Source organism: Ascaphus truei, chromosome 5 (assembly GCF_040206685.1).
Source record: "Ascaphus truei isolate aAscTru1 chromosome 5, aAscTru1.hap1, whole genome shotgun sequence".
In the NCBI taxonomy this organism is placed as follows: Eukaryota; Metazoa; Chordata; class Amphibia; order Anura; family Ascaphidae; genus Ascaphus; species Ascaphus truei.
The window spans coordinates 283,121,304-283,140,773 of NC_134487.1; the positions used below are offsets into that span (position 1 = coordinate 283,121,304).

Genomic DNA, 19,470 nt, shown 5'->3' on the forward strand with positions numbered 1-19,470 from the left:
TGGGGGCGAAGACCAATCGTCACACTAGCCCATTGCCTCCCGCTGGGCAGGCGCCACTGAGTCTTGCAGACACCTCTGAACATCCCGTCTCCTCTTTCATGTAGGATTCTATGCAGACTAGCTGGCACCTTAAACATGCCCCAGCTGACTGCATAGAGCCTTATACACAAAACATGATATAAAGTATACTTTATTAGAGAATATACTTTGGGGAACTTTATATATATATATATATATATGGTTGGAGTACCTCAGAACCCCTATACCGGTTCTGGGTGACCTGGGCATTTACTGGGTATCCCCATTAACCTAGGGACCCCTTGACTATTTCAGGGACACCTCACATCCCTATGCCCCATTTACCATTCTGGTTTGTGCTGAAGCAGGGGACCCCTAGTGGTGAGTTGCGAAAGCGTTTTCAAGGGGAGATATTGTCGGGACATGTGCCTACATGTATCCAGGAATCAGACCTTATTCCTGGGTACATTTTTAGGGGAACCAGCAACTCTGGACCCTGACTAGCTAGGCACATTCTGACACTTTCTCCGCAAAACCCAGTTGAAATTCATACCACAGCAATCTCTGCTCGCTGGCACTCCTGGAAAGGCAAAAACACATAATATACTTTATTACCGCATCATTTTACAACAAGCATATACAACAGTTAAGCTCAAGAGCTGACACTCCCAAGCCCCAATAAAGAATCAGAGGTAACCAAACGGGCTTAAACCTTTATTGTGTGCCTGGTTACCCCCTCACCGTCACAGTCTTGCAACAGCTTGTAGGTCTGCTCGCAAGAGGTGCTGAAGGTGATGCAGAGAGTGATGCAGGAGGTCTTGCAAAAGCTTGTAGGACTGCTTGCAGGAGGTGGTGAGGGTGATGCAGAGAGTGATGCAGGAGGTCTTGCAACAGCTTGTAGGTCTGCTCGCAAGAGGTGCTGAAGGTGATGCAGAGAGTGATGCAGGAGGTCTTGCAACAGCTTGTAGGACTGCTCGCAAGAGGTGCTGAAGTTGATGCAGAGAGTGATGCAGGAGATCTTGCAACAGTTTGTAGGTCTGCTTGCAGGAGGTGGTGAGGGTGATGCAGGAGGTCTTGCAACAGCTTGTAGGTCTGCTTGCAGGAGGTGGTGAGGGTGATGCAGGAGGTCTTGCAACAGCTTGTAGGTCTGCTCGCAAGAGGTGCTGAAGGTGATGCAGAGAGTGATGCAGGAGGTCTTGCAACAGCTTGTAGGTCTGCTTGCAGGAGGTGGTGAAGGTGATGCAGAGAGTGATGCAGGAGGTCTTGCAACAGCTTGTAGGTCTGCTCGCAGGAGGTGCTGAAGGTGATGCAGAGAGTGATGCAGGAGGTCTTGCAACAGCTTGTAGGTCTGCTCGCAGGAGGTGCTGAAGGTGATGCAGAGAGTGATGCAGGAGGTCTTGCAACAGCTTGTAGGTCTGCTCGCAGGAGGTGCTGAAGGTGATGCAGGAGGTCTTGCAACAGCTAGGAGGTGGTGAGGGTGATGCAGTTGGTGCAGAGGGTGATGCAGGTGGTGTGGTGGGTCAGATGACCGCAGAGCGGAGGCTAGTGGCGAACCTGGGCGGTGCAGTCTGAGATCCACATGGCAGAAAGAGAGCTGCTGCAGTGGGCCTGTGGGTGCTACTGAAAGGGGGGGGGAGGGGGATGTAGCTGCCATTTTAAAAGCGGTTCTGGAAGCCTTGGGTTTTCACTTGTTAGCAGAAAAAACGGAAAGATATGGGCAGGGGAGTACGTGGAGATATTATCCCTACCACACGGGTATAGGGAAGCGCTGAACTGCGAGACTGTTGATTTCGAGTGCTGGTTGTATTAAGTGTATAATTAGAACCAGAATGAGTGCTGTGTATACTAGCAGGGGTCGCTGAACGTGGGGAGTGTACAGGGGGTTAATGTCTTTTCTTCTGGAACCAGGGTCACGTGTAGGATGTGAATGACTCCAGTGGTTTAACTCATCCCCTTTTGAAAGCACACAAAGTCCTTCTATTTTCTTCAACTTTATTGGGTGAGTCAACAGAAATATAAAAGGTACTTGCACATAGGGGTATGTAGTGAGAGACTGCTTCTCTAGATGAAGGTGCCTTGGTATGGGGGGAAGGTAAAAAAGGATGGCCTTGCAGGGGGTGGAAGGGAGGTGGAATGTACTCACATAACCAGCTTGTAGGGAAAAGAAAGACACTTTCTTTTGGCAGGCAGGAAAAGTCTAAGGACCACTATAACTGCCCGAAAAGCAGGGTAGCGAGCAGGACTAAACCAACCTTCTGGCTATGAAGATTGGAAGGTTGCCAGGGCAACCAGCTAGGGCTGTGTAAAGGGCATGTGTAGCAATAATGTTGCATTTCACACAGGCAGCTAACTGCTGGAACAGGAGAAAAACATGCAGCTTAACTAGAGAGACCGTTTACTTGAAAGCTGCAAAGGGACGCAGAAAATGTGTAATCCTGTTCCAGGGCATCTTTTAAAACCGTGTGGTATTATCCACAGGGATCGTCTGTGAATGATGGAGCTTTGCTCGGTGGGCTATGCACATTTTGATCAGGCTGCAGCATTAGTGGGCAGGTACGGGCAGGGCGCGCTTCTGGCGAAGGCGGACATACAATCGGCATTTAGGTTATTTAGGTTATTGCCAATACACCCCCAGTGCTTTCACCTACTGGGGTGCAAGCTGAGTGACCAGAATTTGTGGATTTTTGTTTGCCAATGGGGTGTGTGCCCTGTCGTGCTTCTACTTTGAAACTTTCAGCACTTTCCTGGAATAGGTAGTCCTGAAAAGAATGCAGGCGGTGGGAGTAATGCACTATTTAGACAATTTTTTTCATAGGTCCAGGGGAGTCCGATTTGTGCGCCAGAGGGCTGTCAGAGTTTTTTAGCAGTGGCATGTGAGTTTGGCGTTCCGTTGGCGGTGGGAAAAAACGGCGGACCCCACTACCGTTCTGTTTATAGGAATCTAAATTGATCCGGTTCTTGTGGAATATAAGCTGCCTGGGGAGAAGCTGAGGGCGTTAAGAAGTTCCAAGGAGGCATTTATGTCTCTCAAAAAAGCAACATTGAGGCATTTTCAGTCCTTAATGCAGTGATTCGCAACCAGGGTTCCGTGGAGCAGTCTCAGGGGTTCTGCCTAAGGACCGCGGGCCACATATGGGCTGGACCGCACTCACTGTGCGGGCCACGGCGGCTTTCCTGGCTCTCCCTCTCGTCGCCCCCCCCAGAGCGTGCTCTAGCAGTGCGGCACGTCCAGTGCCTGCTTCTAGCTAGAGCGAGCGCATGCGTGCAGTCTTGCCTGCTCTGTTTTTCTGCTGCCTGCTGCCTCCACCTCCTCTGCCGGCAATTGCAGGATACCAGCCTCTCCTCCCGCCTGAGGTAGGCATTTGGGGGTGGAGGGAGATGATGTGAGATCCAGGAGCTGGGGGTTATGTGAGATGCAGGGGGGGGGGGTGATGTGAGATGCAGGGGGGGGTGGGGGATGTGAGATACAGGGGGGGAGTGATGTGAGATGCAGGGGGTGGCTATATGAGTAGGATAACGATGATGAGGGGTGCTGGGGGAGATATGAGGATGATGAGAGGTGCTGGGGGAGATATGAGGATGATGATGATGAGGGGTGCTGGGGGAGATATGAGGTTGATGATGATGAGGGGTGCTGGGGGACATATATGATGATGATGATGAGGGGTGCTGGGGGAGATATGAGGTTGATGATGATGAGGGGTGCTGGGGGACATATATGATGATGATGATGAGGGGTGCTGGGGGAGATATGATGATGATGATGATGATGATGATGATTTTACCCATGCGATACGACTCTGTTTTCCTTGGAGCAGATCATCCCTTCTCACTTTATAAGTTGCGTATGCCTGTGCTACAATTTGAAAAAACTTGCGAGTAAATGAGTAAAAAATATATAATTATTAAGGTTTTAACGCGTAGGAAGGTGATTTATTCAAAAGTATATGAGTTCATTATTATTTATTAACCCTACTGCTTTACACGTCTATTTTGTGATTTACCCCTGTTGAACCTAATATGTGTCAACCAGATAGGGGTTCCCCCGAAATTTAACGAAATACTTCAAGGGTTCCTCCAAACAAAAAAGGTTGTGAATCACTGCCTTCATGAGACACCTGGTTTTTGCAGCCAGAATTATGCCAGTGTGGAAGGTATTTTCTAAACGGCTAGCGGCTGCTACGGCCGAGGTGAGACGTCCGCATCATTTTATAAGGGTAACGGTGGAGATCCGGAGGGACTTGGCAGTGTTGTTGGAGTTCTTGCGTTGCTACAATGGGAGGACACTGTGAAGGGGTCGGACTACATCCAACAACGAGCTCCAGCTCTTTACAGCTGCGGCAGTTGGATTTGGAGCGTATTTTGAGGGGTCATGGTGTGCGGAGCAGTGGCCGGTATCTTGGATGGAGTCATAGTTAAAAATAAAAAAACTTTAAAAAAACTGACATTTCTAGAATCTTTTCCTTTAGTAGTTGCAATAGGACTTTGGGGCGCACAGCTGGCTAACCGGAATGTAGAATTCTGGAATGACAATATGGGGGTGGTTGAGGCAGTTAATAATTTGGACCCCGCTCCCCTCCCCCGTGTGTTGGCTTTATTGTGTAAATTTGTTCTAACTTGCCTGAAATTAAACATAAAATCCAGGAAGAGCGAAGCGGTGCAACTCCCGTGCAGTAGGAACACAGACCAGGACAGTGTCACTCAAGTGTAAGCTTTATTGACACACGACAGCCCTCAAACCACTCCGACGCGTTTCGCATGGTACAACGTGCTTTGTCAAAGAGAATACTAACACAGAACAGATATCGGCATAAAATACCCATCATACCCTGCGTTCTAACCAATGGTAACTCAGCACACACCCAGTAGCTCCCACCTGCTGGATATTTAATCACCACGCCAGTTAATCAAGGGGTGGGGAGTGTGTACCGAGTGTCACCGGGTATAGAAAGGTAACATAAAAACAACAACAAAGAAGTAAAAGGGATATCAAACATGAATTTGAAATATCAAAAATTTGAAACATCAAAAACGTTATTTTAACCATAACACCCCTATAACTGATTGTAAAAACATATATAAACAAAAAATAATATATGAATATAAAAACAAGGATCAGAGGCTGTACTAATCCTGACAAATATATTAAAATGAAACCAAAATCCTATCTCTAAATAAACATTTAAAGATTAAAAAATTGTATCAATGTACCTCCCCTCTCCCTAAATTTTTTTAAATAAAAATTAAGTTTAAAAAAAAAAAAAAAATTGTATCAAAAAAAAAAGCAAAAACCAAAACAAAAACTCCTCTTCTATGTATATATCTCAATTATTATGCAGCAAGGGATTCTGGGAAATGACATGCAAATGAGCACACAGTGCCACCTTTTTTCTTAAAGCCATAATTACATGACACCCATAAGAGTGAGACCCATAAGGTCGAAACCGTCTGTCTTTGAGTGGGTTCACGGGCTTTGCATCTCATCCCAGGCTATGTTTTAAAGCTGTTTTTGAAACAGCGTGCATTGGCTTAAGGGTGTCATGTAATTATGGGTTTAAGACAAAAGGTGGCACTGTGTGTTCGTTTGCATGTCATTTCCCAGAATCCCTTGCTGCAGTGGAAGCACTGTATGCTAGGTGATAATGGTGAAAAGCAGGGTTGCAGACCTGTCTAAGGCCTCGGCCAGGGTGGTCCTGAGCTGGCGGGCGAGCTCATGCTGGCCGCGATGAAACACATTGCGGCAATGTGTGTGGCCAGAGTGAGCGAGCGCCTCAGCATGCGCGGCACTTAGCTGCTTGCCAAATTTGAATTTGACACTTGCTTGCGCCACCGCGCATGAGCGCCTGCACGCTCAGCGCCACCCTGGCTGCAGCCTGAGATGTGAATGTGCTAACAAGTAATTTTTTTATATGCTATAATAAATAATAAATATATATATATATATTGTCAAATTTTGCAATGGGCAGCAGTGAAAAAGGTTAACAGAGGTTCTCGACTCCAGGCCTCAAGACCCCCCCAACAGGTCAGGTTTTCAGGATATCCCGGCTTCTGCACAGGTAACTCAATCAGTGGCTCAGTCTTCACCTGTGCTGAAGCAGGGTTATCCTTAAAATCCGACCTGTTGGTGGGTCTTGAGGGCTGGAGTTGTGAACTTTAAAGTAAAACTGACACACGTGCAGCGTGCCCTGAAGACACCTTCGCTGCGCTGGGGAAGATGTTAGTCCAACTCCTTTGAATAATGTATAGACGGCGTTCAACAGATTAAATTGTTATAATTGTCTAAAGTTGTCAAATGTGATACCTCGGTGATAATTGCTCCAGTAGCTCCCCAAAAATCTCAGCATTTGAGCGTATTCCTTACAGCAAATAAAAATACCACTTGTGAACACATTCACATGTTTCAGACAGGTCTGCAACCCTGGGGTTACCATACGTCCATATTTTCCCGGACATGTCCGGCTTTTTAATTTATAGTTTCCGTCATGGAGAGAATTTTGAAATCACTAAAACGTCCGGGGATTTCTGGCCGTGCGAGTGCGGACACTCATCACTCACGCATGCGCGGTCGGCTTTTGTTCACGCATGCGCAGTCTGCATGGCTGCTCACGCATCTGTGAACACCCCGATCGCGCATGTGCGCAACAAATTCCGACTTCGCATGTGCGAATGAAAGGCGATCGCGCATGCGCGAGCGATGAGCGCCGACTGTGCGATGGGTGTTTTCCGGCTTGGTGTCCTCTTTTTCTGAGTGGTGAATTATGGTACCCCTATGCAACCCTGCTGTTCCTCGTTATCTCTTGGCATACAATGCTTCCACTGCAGCCAGGGATTCTGGGTAATTACATGCATATGAGCACACGTGAGCTTATTCCTTCAAGTCACTAGAAGCAGCAGCAGCAGCAGCAGCAGCAGTACGCCTCTAGGTATATAGTAAAACATTGCTATACCATTTGCTATCCTGCCCTAATATCCCCCTAAGCACTTATGGTGCAATAGCAAAATAATTATATATACAATCCATTACTCTGTCACACCTTCCTATGTTTTAACGTTTTGATATATTGTTCTTCACTCTTTGTATTATACCACCTCGTTATGTTTTTGTGAGTTTCTATTTTATTAACATTTGTTTATTGCTGGTTCGGGAGCTTGATAAACAGGTTGAACATGTACTTGTCACAGCTTCTGTTTCCCAAAGAATTAACCCACCCTCCTTGTTCCCCCTCCCAGACTCGCACCACGATTAAGAAGCTGGCAGTCACTCCTGAGTGGACCAACTATGGTCTGCGTATGTTCGGGCACCTGCACCCTGCCACCGACGGTAAGAGAGCAGCGGGGGGCTGAATGAAACAGACAGACGGACACAGCAAACAGGACTCCCACATCTGAGCATCAACTACTTACTCCCAAACCTGGGGCCCCACCTGACCTTAGGGGCGTATTCTGTATTTCAAACCCAGTTCTCTTGACTGTCCCAATTATTTCCTCTACCCCCAACATTTGTGAGGGCGGTCTCGCTGGTTGGATAGCATTGTCACTCACTGAAAGGCAGTCTCACTCATAGGAGAGCAGCCTCGCTCACTAGTAGGCAGTACCACTTTTTTGGAGTTCCACTCATTGGAGGGCAGTGTCACTCATTGGAGGGCAGTGTCACTCACTGGAGGGAAGTGTCACTCATTGGAGAACAGTGTCACTTATTGGAGGGCAATGTCACTCATTGGAGGGCAGTGTCACTCATTGGAGGGCAGTGTCACTCATTGGAGGACAGTCTCACTTATTGGAGGGCAGTCTCACTCATTGGAGGTCAATGTCACTCATTGGAGGGCAATGTCACTCATTGGAGGGCAGTGTCACTCAATGGAAAACAGTGTCACTCATTGGAGGGCAGTGTCACTCATTGGAGGGCAGTGTCACTCATTGGAGGGCAGTGTCACTCATTGGAGGGCAGTCTCAGTCATTGGAGGGCAATCTCACTCATTGGAGGGATGTCACTCAGTGGAGAACAGTGTAACTCATTGGAGGGTAGTGTCACTCATTGGAGGGATGTCACTCATTGTACGGCAGTGTAACTCATTGGAGGGCAATCTCACTCATTGGTGGGCAGGCAAACTTGACTTCAGTTCACTGACAGCACTGATTTGAGATCACACAAACCAATATCCTAAGGCCTCGGACATGGTCAGCGCTTATGCGCTGACCCGTGCTGAGGCGCGCTTACGCTCGGCACTTAGCCCCTGCAGCCGCAATGAGAGCGGCTTTAGCAGGGGCTCGCTTTCGCTTTTCGCGCTTGCTGGAGCGCAGGGCCGGTCACGTGAGCGGTTCGCCCAATGAGGGCGAACCAGCTCCGTGACGTCACTGGCCCTGCCCCCGACATGCCCCCAACACGCCCCCGGACGGCGCGCGATCTAAGGCCAGGGAAAGCACCCGCTTTCCCTCAGCCTCCGCGCGCCTCTTCACGCAATCAGCAAGCATGGACGCAGCCTAATCTATTCAGGTTTCTTCCTCTGGCTGCGAAAGGGTCACTCAGTGGGGTGTGACTGTGACTGTGAGCAGGGACACGGAGAGTCACAGGGTGACAGGGGGATATCAAGCCTTTGTATCTCTGACATCTCTCCATTGCAACTGATGCACAATGTCCAGACTTGCTGAGCTCTGGATTCTCATGACTCCTCTCTACTCAACAGGAGAGGGTGAGAGAGACAAAGGCAAAGACAGGAGAGAGACAGACAGACAGGAGAGAGGGACGGAGAGAGAGACAAAGACAGGAGAGAGAGACAGACAAACAGGAGAGGGAGAGAGGGACGGAGAGAGAGAGAGACAAAGACAGGAGAGGGACGGAGAGAGAGACAAAGACAGGAGAGAGAGAGAGAGCGAGAGAGACACAAAGACAGGAGAGAGAGGGAGGGAGAGAAAGATTGGAGAGAGACAGACAGGAGAGGGACGGAGAGAGACAGGAGAGAGTGATAGAGAGAGAAAGAGAGACAGGAGAGAGAGGGAGAGAGAGAGGGAGACAAAGACGAAAGAGAGAGACACAAAGACGAGAGAGAGAAAGATGAGAGAGAGTGAGAGAGACAGACAGTAGAGGGAGAGAGAGGGAGGGAGTGAGAGAGAAACAGACAGGAGAGGGAGAGAGAGAGACAAAGACAGGAGAGAAAAAGATAGGAGAGACAAACAAGAGAGGGAGGGAGAGAGGGATAAATAGACAGACAGGAGAGAGAGACAGACAGGTGAAGGAGAGAGGCAAATAGAGGAGAGTGAGAGACAAAGACAGGAGAGTGCGAGAGAGAGATAAAGACGGGGATAGAGAGACGGAACAATAACAGAGAAGACAGACAGTTAGGAGTGTCACAAACAGACAGTTAGGAGTGTCACAGACAGACAGTTAGGAGTGTCACAGACAGACAGTTAGGAGTGTCACAGACAGACAGTTAGGAGTGTCACAGACAGGCAGTTAGGAGTGTCACAGACAGACAGTTAGGAGTGTCACAGACAGACAGTTAGGAGTGTCGCAGACAGACAGTTAGGAGTGTCGCAGACAGACAGTTAGGAGTGTCGCAGACAGACAGTTAGAAGTGTCGCAGACAGACAGTTAGAAGTGTCACAGACAGACAGTTAGGAGTGTCACAGACAGACAGTTAGGAGTGTCACAGACAGACAGTTAGGAGTGTCACAGACAGACAGTTAGGAGTGTCACAGACAGACAGTTAGGATTGTCACAGACAGACAGTTAGGAGTGTCACAGACAGACAGTTAGGAGTGTCACAGACAGACAGTTAGGAGTGTCACAGACAGACAGTTAGGATTGTCACAGACAGGTGGAGTGTCACAGACAGTTAGGAGTGTCACAGACAGACAGTTAGGATTGTCACAGACAGACAGTTAGGAGTGTCACAGACAGACAGTTAGGATTGTCACAGACAGACAGTTAGGAGTGTCACAGACAGACAGTTAGGAGTGTCACAGACAGACAGTTAGGAGTGTCACAGACAGACAGTTAGGATTGTCACAGACAGGTGGAGTGTCACAGACAGTTAGGAGTGTCACAGACAGACAGTTAGGAGTGTCACAGACAGTTAGAAGTGTCACAGACAGACAGTTAGAAGTGTCACAGACAGTTAGAAGTGTCACAGACAGACAGTTAGGATTGTCACAGACAGACAGTTAGGAGTGTCACAGACAGACAGTTAGGAGTGTCACAGACAGACAGGAGTGTCACAGACAGACAGTTAGGAGTGTCACAGACAGACAGTTAGGAGTGTCACAGACAGACAGTTAGGATTGTCACAGACAGGTAGGAGTGTCACAGACAGTTAGGATTGTCACAGACAGACAGTTAGGATTGTCACAGACAGACAGTTAGGAGTGTCACAGACAGATAGTTAGGAGTATCACAGATAGACAGTTAGGAGTGTCACAGATAGACAGTTAGGATTGTCACAGACAGTTAGGAGTGTCACAGACAGACAGTTAGGAGTGTCACAGACAGACAGTTAGGAGTGTCACAGACAGACAGTTAGGAGTGTCACAGACAGACAGTTAGGAGTGTCACAGACAGACAGTTAGGAGTGTCACAGACAGGCAGTTAGGAGTGTCACAGACAGACAGTTAGGAGTGTCACAGACAGACAGTTAGGAGTGTCACAGACAGACAGTTAGGATTGTCACAGACAGTTAGGAGTGTCACAGACAGACAGTTAGGAGTGTCACAGACAGACAGTTAGGAGTGTCACAGACAGGCAGTTAGGAGTGTCACAGACAGACAGTTAGGAGTGTCACAGACAGACAGTTAGGAGTGTCACAGACAGACAGTTAGGAGTGTCACAGACAGACAGTTAGAAGTGTCACAGACAGAGTTAGAAGTGTCACAGACAGACCGTTAGGAGTGTCACAGACAGACCGTTAGGAGTGTCACAGACAGACCCTTAGAAGTGTCACAGACAGACAGTTAGAAGTGTCACAGACAGACAGTTAGAAGTGTCACAGACAGACAGTTAGAAGTGTCACAGACAGACAGTTAGGATTGTCACAGACAGACAGTTAGGAGTGTTACAGACAGACAGTTAGGAGTGTCACAGACAGACAGTTAGGAGTGTCACAGACAGACAGTTAGGAGTGTCACAGACAGACAGTTAGGAGTGTCACAGACAGACAGTTAGGAGTGTCACAGACAGACAGTTAGGATTGTCACAGACAGACAGTTAGGAGTGTCACAGACAGACAGTTAGGAGTGTCACAGACAGACAGTTAGGAGTGTCACAGACAGACAGTTAGGATTGTCACAGACAGGTAGGAGTGTCACAGACAGTTAGGATTGTCACAGACAGACAGTTAGGAGTGTCACAGACAGATAGTTAGGAGTGTCACAGATAGACAGTTAGGAGTGTCACAGACAGACAGTTAGGATTGTCACAGACAGTTAGGAGTGTCACAGACAGACAGTTAGGAGTGTCACAGACAGACAGTTAGGAGTGTCACAGACAGACAGTTAGGATTGTCACAGACAGTTAGGAGTGTCACAGACAGACAGTTAGGAGTGTCACAGACAGACAGTTAGGATTGTCACAGACAGTTAGGAGTGTCACAGACAGACAGTTAGGAGTGTCACAGACAGACAGTTAGGAGTGTCACAGACAGGCAGTTAGGAGTGTCACAGACAGGCAGTTAGGAGTGTCACAGACAGACAGTTAGGAGTGTCACAGACAGACAGGAGTGTCACAGACAGACAGTTAGGAGTGTCACAGACAGACCGTTAGGAGTGTCAGAGACAGTTAGGAGTGTCACAGACAGACAGTTAGAAGTGTCACAGACAGACAGTTAGAAGTGTCACAGACAGACAGTTAGGAGTGTCACAGACAGACAGTTAGAAGTGTCACAGACAGACAGTTAGAAGTGTCACAGACAGACAGTTAGGAGTGTCACAGACAGACAGTTAGAAGTGTCACAGACAGACAGTTAGAAGTGTCACAGACAGACAGTTAGGAGTGTCACAGACAGACAGTTGGAAGTGTCACAGACAGACAGTTAGAAGTGTCACAGACAGACAGTTAGAAGTGTCACAGACAGACAGTCCCTTCCCCTTTCCCTTCTAGCAGTGCTGGGGTTTCTTAATGTCCCCTGCTTCACTTCGTGTGGGGTATTTATACTTTGCTCACTGACCTCCCGGAGCACTGACCGGGGGTTATACATTAAACTGCGATAGTGCCGATCGGGGCCGTATCACACAGAAACTTCCATTTACGCCAATGTGCCCTGATTGGCACTATCACATTTTAATGAATAACCCCCCCACTGTGTGCCCAGGTCCCGGGGCAATAAGAGAAGGAGGGAGGTAACCCTTGCACTGCTGGATAAGATCTCCAGTTCTCACCTATAATTCACACTGTGCAGTGCTTTAAATTAGGGTGGAGCTGTAACCCCTTCGCTGCCACAGGGGACCACAGCACAAATAGTAACAATGCATTCTGGCCCCATCGGGCAGTGAAGGGGCTCGGACTCTAAATTAGCAGCAGGTGGAGCTTTACCCCCTATTTAAAGGGATAGTGCCGCCATTTATACCTCCCGTCACAAGGTGCAGAAAGTCCATAGTCAGGCGGCACCTCGTCCCCTGCTTTGTGTACACAGAGAGGTCACCAAAGTCAGTGACATTTGGTGGTGCTTGGACCATAAAAAGGCCCCTGAAGTCTGAGACATTGTCGCCAATAAAATCAGTGAGACTGACCCCAAACCAGTAAGACTAACAGACAGTCGGTGATTGCTGACAGGTCTGTACCCTCATGGGTTAAATAAGACACCATTACAGACCAGGAACAGGCTCCTGCGCTGAGCCAGGGAAAGGTCTCGTACCATCTGCCCCGGATCCAAGGAGCTGTCCGGATCTTGTAGGGCTTAATGCGGACACAGAATGCCAGTCTGTAAAGAGCCGGGCAGGCTGTCTCTGTCCCCTCTCAGCGCAGTGCAGGCTGTCTCTGTCCCCTCTCAGCGCAGGCTGTCTCTGCCCCCTCTCAGCACAGTGCAGGCTGTCTCTGTCCCCTCTCAGCACAGTGCAGGCAGTCTCTGTCCCCTCTCAGCGCAGTGCAGGCTGTCTCTGTCCCCTCTCAGCACAGTGCAGGCTGTCTCTGCCCCCTCTCAGCACAGTGCAGGCAGTCTCTGTCCCCTCTCAGCGCAGTGCAGGCTGTCTCTGTCCCCTCTCAGCGCAGTGCAGGCTGTCTCTGTCCCCTCTCAGCGCAGGCTGTCTCTGCCCCCTCTCAGCACAGTGCAGGCTGTCTCTGTCCCCTCTCAGCACAGTGCAGGCAGTCTCTGTCCCCTCTCAGCGCAGTGCAGGCTGTCTCTGTCCCCTCTCAGCACAGTGCAGGCTGTCTCTGCCCCCTCTCAGCACAGTGCAGGCAGTCTCTGTCCCCTCTCAGCGCAGTGCAGGCTGTCTCTGTCCCCTCTCAGCGCAGTGCAGGCTGTCTCTGTCCCCTCTCAGCGCAGTGCAGGCTGTCTCTGTCCCCTCTCAGCGCAGTGCAGGCTGTCTCTGTCCCCTCTCAGCGCAGTGCAGGCTGTCTCTGTCCCCTCTCAGCGCAGTGCAGGCTGTCTCTGTCCCCTCTCAGCGCAGTGCAGGCTGTCTCTGTCCCCTCTCAGCGCAGTGCAGGCTGTCTCTGTCCCCTCTCAGCGCAGTGCAGGCTGTCTCTGCCCCCTCTCAGCGCAGTGCAGGCTGTCTCTGCCCCCTCTCAGCGCAGTGCAGGCTGTCTCTGTCCCCTCTCAGCGCAGTGCAGGCTGTCTCTGTCCCCTCTCAGCGCAGTGCAGGCTATCTCTGTCCCCTCTCAGCGCAGTGCAGGCTGTCTCTGCTCCCTCTCAGCGCAGTGCAGGCTGTCTCTGTCCCCTCTCAGCGCAGTGCAGGCTGTCTCTGCCCCCTCTCAGCGCAGTGCAGGCTGTCTCTGCCCCCTCTCAGCGCAGTGCAGGCTGTCTCTGTCCCCTCTCAGCGCAGTGCAGGCTGTCTCTGCCCCCTCTCAGCGCAGTGCAGGCTGTCTCTGTCCCCTTTCAGCGCAGTGCAGGCTGTCTCTGTCCCCTCTCAGCGCAGTGCAGGCTGTCTCTGCCCCCTCTCAGCGCAGTGCAGGCTGTCTCTGCCCCCTCTCAGCGCAGTGCAGGCTGTCTCTGTCCCCTCTCAGCGCAGTGCAGGCTGTCTCTGCCCTTATCAGCGCAGTGCAGGCTGTCTCTGCCCCTCCTCAGCACAGTGCAGGCTGTCTCTATCCCCCTCCTCTCTCTAGCTGACACTCTGTCCCCTCTCAGCACAGTGCAGGCTGTCTCTGTCCCCTATCAGCGCAGTGCAGACTGTCTCTGTCCCCTCTCAGCGCAGTGCAGACTGTCTCTGTCCCCTCTCAGCACAGTACAGGCTGTCTCTGTCCACTGTTCTCGCAGTGCAGGCTGTCTCTATCCCCCTCCTCTCTCTAGCTGACACTCTGTCCCCTCTCAACGCAGTGCAGACTGTCTCTGTCCCCTCTCAGCGCAGTGCAGGCTGTCTCTGTCCCCTCTCAGCGCAGTGCAGGCTGTCTCTGCCCCCTCTCAGCACAGTGCAGGCTGTCTCTGTCCCCTCTCAGCGCAGTGCAGGCTGTCTCTGCCCCCTCTCAGCACAGTGCAGGCTGTCTCTGTCCCCTCTCAGCGCAGTGCAGGCTGTCTCTGTCCCCTCTCAGCACAGTGCAGGCTGTCTCTGTCCCCTCTCAGCACAGTGCAGGCTGTCTCTGTCCCCTATCAGCGCAGTGCAGGCTGTCTCTGTCCCCTCTCCTCTCTCTAGCTGACACTCTGTCCCCTCTCAGCACAGTGCAGGCTGTCTCTGCTCCCTCTCAGCACAGTGCAGGCTGTCTCTGTCCCCTCTCAGCACAGTGCAGGCTGTCTCTGTCCCCTCTCCTCTCTCTAGCTGACACTTTGTCCCCTCTCAGCACAGTGCAGGCTGTCTCTGTCCCCTCTCAGCACAGTACAGGCTGTCTCTGTCCCCTCTCAGCGCAGTGCAGGCTGTCTCTATCCCCTATCAGAACAGTGCAGGCTGTCTCTGTCCCCTCTCAGCACAGTGCAGGCTGTCTCTGTCCACTCTCCTCTCTCTAGCTGACACTCTGTCCCCTCTCAGCACAGTGCAGACTGTCTCTGTCCCCTCTCAGCACAGTGCAGGCTGTCTCTGTCCCCTCTCCTCTCTCTAGCTGACACTCTGTCCCCTCTCAGCACAGTGCAGGCTGTCTCTGTCCCCTCTCAGCACAGTGCAGGCTGTCTCTGTCCACTCTCCTCTCTCTAGCTGACACTCTGTCCCCTCTCAGCACAGTGCAGGCTGTCTCTGTCCCCTCTCAGCGCAGTGCAGGCTGTCTCTGTCCCCTCTCAGCACAGTACAGGTTGTCTCTGTCCCCTCTCCTCTCTCTAGCTGACACTCTGTCCCCTCTCAGCACAGTGCAGGCTGTCTCTGTCCCCTCTCAGCGCAGTGCAGGCTGTCTCTGTCCCCTCTCAGCACAGTACAGGTTGTCTCTGTCCCCTCTCAGCACAGTGCAGGCTGTCTCTGTCCCCTCTCAGCGCAGTGCAGGCTGTCTCCGTCCCTTCTCCTCTCTCTAGCTGACGCTCTGCCCTTCTCTCTGCAGGCGAGTACCAGTTTGCTGTGGCCTCTGATGATAACTCTGAGTTCTGGCTCAGTGAGGATCAGACGGTCGGAAAACTCCGGATCCTGTGCAGCGTGGGTCCGGTACGCAGAACTACACACACTGATACACACACACACATTCATACATGGATACACACACACTGACACACAGACATTCGCACACTGATACACACATACATTCACACACACACACACACACACACACACATACACTGATACACGGTGATACACACACATTCACAGACTGATACACACACATCCACACACTCTGATACATACGTGTATACGGTGATACACACATGTACATATACACATAAGTACACATACATACACACTGAGATGTACACACAAATACAGTGCCACATACACTGACACAGTGATACATACACTGATAGACACGCACCAATACAGACACACTAATACACACCAATGCACACACACTGTTGCAATCATACATACACACTTCAAACACTGCTACACATACATACACATATGTACACAGTAATACACGCACACTGATGCACACACCCTATCCAGTGATACACACATGTAAACTCTGATACATACACACAAATATACACTCACTGATACACACATACGTACATACTGATACAGACATACATACATACATACATACTGATACAGACACGTGTACACAACGAGACGCACACATACGTACACACTGAGACGTACCCACTAATACTGTGATACACACGCACCTTGATACAATGTTACACACACTGATACAATGAAACACAGTGATAAAATTATACATACACACTTCAAACACAGCTACATATACACTACACACTGATATACACACACAGATACATTACTCAACACAAGGATAGAGCCCTCTCTCTCTCTCTGATGCCCCTTCCCCTCTCCCTCTTTCTGTGCCCCTCTATCTATGATGCCCCGTCTATTTCCCCCACTCTCTAATAATCCGTCTGTGCCCTTCTCTCTCTCACTCTGTGCCCCCTCTCTCTCTCTGATGTCTCCTTTCTCTGCCCCTCTCTCTCTCTGCCCCTTCTCTATGCCCCCTCTCTCTCTATTGCCCCTCTGATGCCCCCTCTCTCTCTGTGCCTCTCTCTCTCTCTCTCTGATGCCCCTTCTCTGTGCCTGTCTCTCTCTCTCTGTGCATCTATCTGATGTCCCTTCTCTGTGCCCCTCTCTCTCTATTGCCCCCTTTCTGATGCCCCTTCTCTGTGCCTCTGTCTCTCTGTGTCTCTCTCTCTCTGCTGCCCCCTCTGTGTACCCCCCTCTCTGTGCCCTGTGCAGACAGGAAAGCAGTGGGCAGCTCCAGGAGAGTTTGGAAAATTCCAGAGTCAGATCTCTAAACCTGTGAGGTGAGACTGTGGGAAGGGAGAACTTTCACCTCTCACACTCTTATTCTGGTTCTCATGCTGTCTCTGCATTCTCTCATGCTGTCTCTGTGTGCACTTAAGTGCTGTCTCTCATGTCCCTTCTCGTGCTGTCTCTGAGTATTCTCATGCTTTCCCTGTGCTCTCTCATGCTGTTTCTGTGTGTGCTCTCATGCGCTCTCATGCTCTGTCTCGTAGCGCTCTCGTGCTGTCTCTCCACAGGTTGTCGGCCTCACAGAGATATTACTTTGAGTTGCTGCACAAACAGGACGATGCTGGAACTGACCATGTGGAGCTGGCGGTGAGAGGGGAGGGCATCTCTAATACAGAGAAAGGAGGGACATCTCTAATACAGAGAGAGGAGGGGCATCTCTAATACAGAAAGAGGAGGGGCATCTCTAATACAGAGAGAGGAGGGACATCTCTAATACAGAGAGAGGAGGGGCATCTCTAATACAGAGAGAGGAGGGGCATCTCTAATACAGAGAGAGGAAGGACATCTCTAATACAGAGAGAGGAGGGACATCTCTATTGCAGTGAGAGGAGGGACATATCTAATACAGAGAGGAGGGACATATCTAATACAGAGAGGAGGGACATCTCTAATACAGAGAGAGGAGGGATTAATGAATTTATATACAGAGAGAGGGGCCATCTCTAATGCAGAGAGGGGCCATCTGGAGGGAAATCTCTAATACACAGAGAGGAGGGACATATTTAATGCAGAGAGAGGAAAGACAGCTATAATATAGAGAGATGGACATCTATTATATAGAGAGATGGAAATCTATAGTATATAGTTTACAGAGATGGACATCTATAGTATAGAGAGATTGACATATGTAGTATACAGAGATGGACATCTATAGTACTGAGAGGGGGTCTTCATTCTCACAGAGACAGGATGGAGGCTTCTGTAATACAATGATTTTTATTTATTTATGTATAAAATGTGTTACCAGGAAGTAATACATTGAGAGTTACCGCTCGTTTTCATGTATGTCCTGGGATGATGGTATGGGGCTTCTCTAATACAGAGATAGAGGTGGGCTTCTCTAATACAGAGATAGAGGGGTGCTTCTCTAATACAGAGATAGAGGTGGGCTTCTCTAGCACGTTGTGATCAGTATCTCTCTCACAGTCTGCCTGTCTGTCTCACAGTCTGCCTGTCTGCCTGTCTGCCTGCCTCGCAATCTGCCTGTATGTCTGCCTCCCAATCTGCCTGTCTGTCTCGCAGTCTGCCTGTCTGCCTCGCAGTCTGCCTGTCTGTCTTGCAGTCTGCCTGTCTGTCTCACAGTGTGTGTGTGTCTGCCTGTCTGTCTCGCAGTCTGCCTGTCTGTCTCGCAGTCTGCCTGTCTGTCTCGCAGTCTGTCTCGCAGTCTGCCTGTCTGTCTCGCAGTCTGCCTGTCTGTCTCGCAGTCTGCCTGTCTGTCTCTGTCTCGCAGTCTGCCTGTCTGTCTCGCAGTCTGCCTGTCTGTCTCGCAGTCTGCCTGTCTGTCTCGCAGTCTGCCTGTCTGTCTCGCAGTCTGCCTGTCTGTCTCGCAGTCTGCCTGTCTGTCTCACAGTGTGTGTGTCTGTCTGTCTGTCTCACAGTCTGCCTGTTAGTCTCACAGTCTGCCTGTTAGTCTCACAGTCTGCCTGTTAGTCTCACAGTCTGCCTGTTAGTCTCACAGTCTGCCTGTCTGCCTCACAGTCTGCCTGTCTGTCTCACAGTCTGCCTGTTAGTCTCACAGTCTGCCTGTTAGTCTCACAGTCTGCCTGTCTGCCTCACAGTCTGCCTGTCTGCCTCACAGTCTGCCTGTCTGCCTCACAGTCTGCCTGTCTGCCTCACAGTCTGCCTGTCTGCCTCACAGTCTGCCTGTCTGCCTCACAGTCTGCCTGTCTGCCTCACAGTTTGCCTGTCGCATTAGCTGTTTGTCTCACAGTCTGCCTGTCTGCCGGATTAGCTGTCTGTCTCACAGTCTGTCTCTCTGTCTCTTACAGTGGCGTCTCACAGAGCTTGGATCTCACTTCACTATCATAGACTCACAGTTCCTGTCTCTTTTCTCCAGTAAGTTCAGAGCTGTCTCGTCACCGTTTCTGGTGACCCGTCACCGTATCATGTGCCCCGTCACCGTATCATGTGCCCCGTCACCGTGTCATGTGACCCGTCACCGTGTCTTGTGACCGTCACCGTATCATGTGCCCCGTCACCGTATCATGTGCCCCGTCACCGTATCATGTGCCCCGTCACCGTATCATGTGCCCCGTCACCGTATCATGTGCCCCGTCACCGTATCATGTGCCCCGTCACCGTGTCTTGTGACCCGTCACCGTATCATGTGACCCGTTACCGTATCATGTGACCCGTCACCGTATCATGTGACCCGTCACCGTATCATGTGACCCGTCACCGTATCATGTGCCCCGTCACCGTATCATGTGCCTCGTCACCGTATCATGTGCCTCGTCACCGTATCATGTGCCCCGTCAC

At 50.4% G+C, this 19,470-nt stretch overlaps 1 protein-coding gene across 1 annotated transcript in view; it reads left to right on the forward strand.

Annotated features, from left to right (window-relative positions):
- The window catches only part of LOC142494758 (beta-1,4-N-acetylgalactosaminyltransferase 3-like), a 47,486-nt gene extending 28,323 nt beyond the window's left edge, over nt 1–19,163 (forward strand). The window contains exons 5-9 of the mRNA XM_075599196.1: nt 7,249–7,339; nt 15,614–15,714; nt 16,915–16,982; nt 17,220–17,298; nt 18,981–19,163. Coding sequence (XP_075455311.1) covers nt 7,249–7,339; nt 15,614–15,714; nt 16,915–16,982; nt 17,220–17,298; nt 18,981–19,163 — 522 coding nt within the window. The remainder of the gene's footprint in view (nt 1–7,248; nt 7,340–15,613; nt 15,715–16,914; nt 16,983–17,219; nt 17,299–18,980) is intronic.
- The last annotated feature ends 307 nt before the right edge of the window (nt 19,164–19,470 follow it).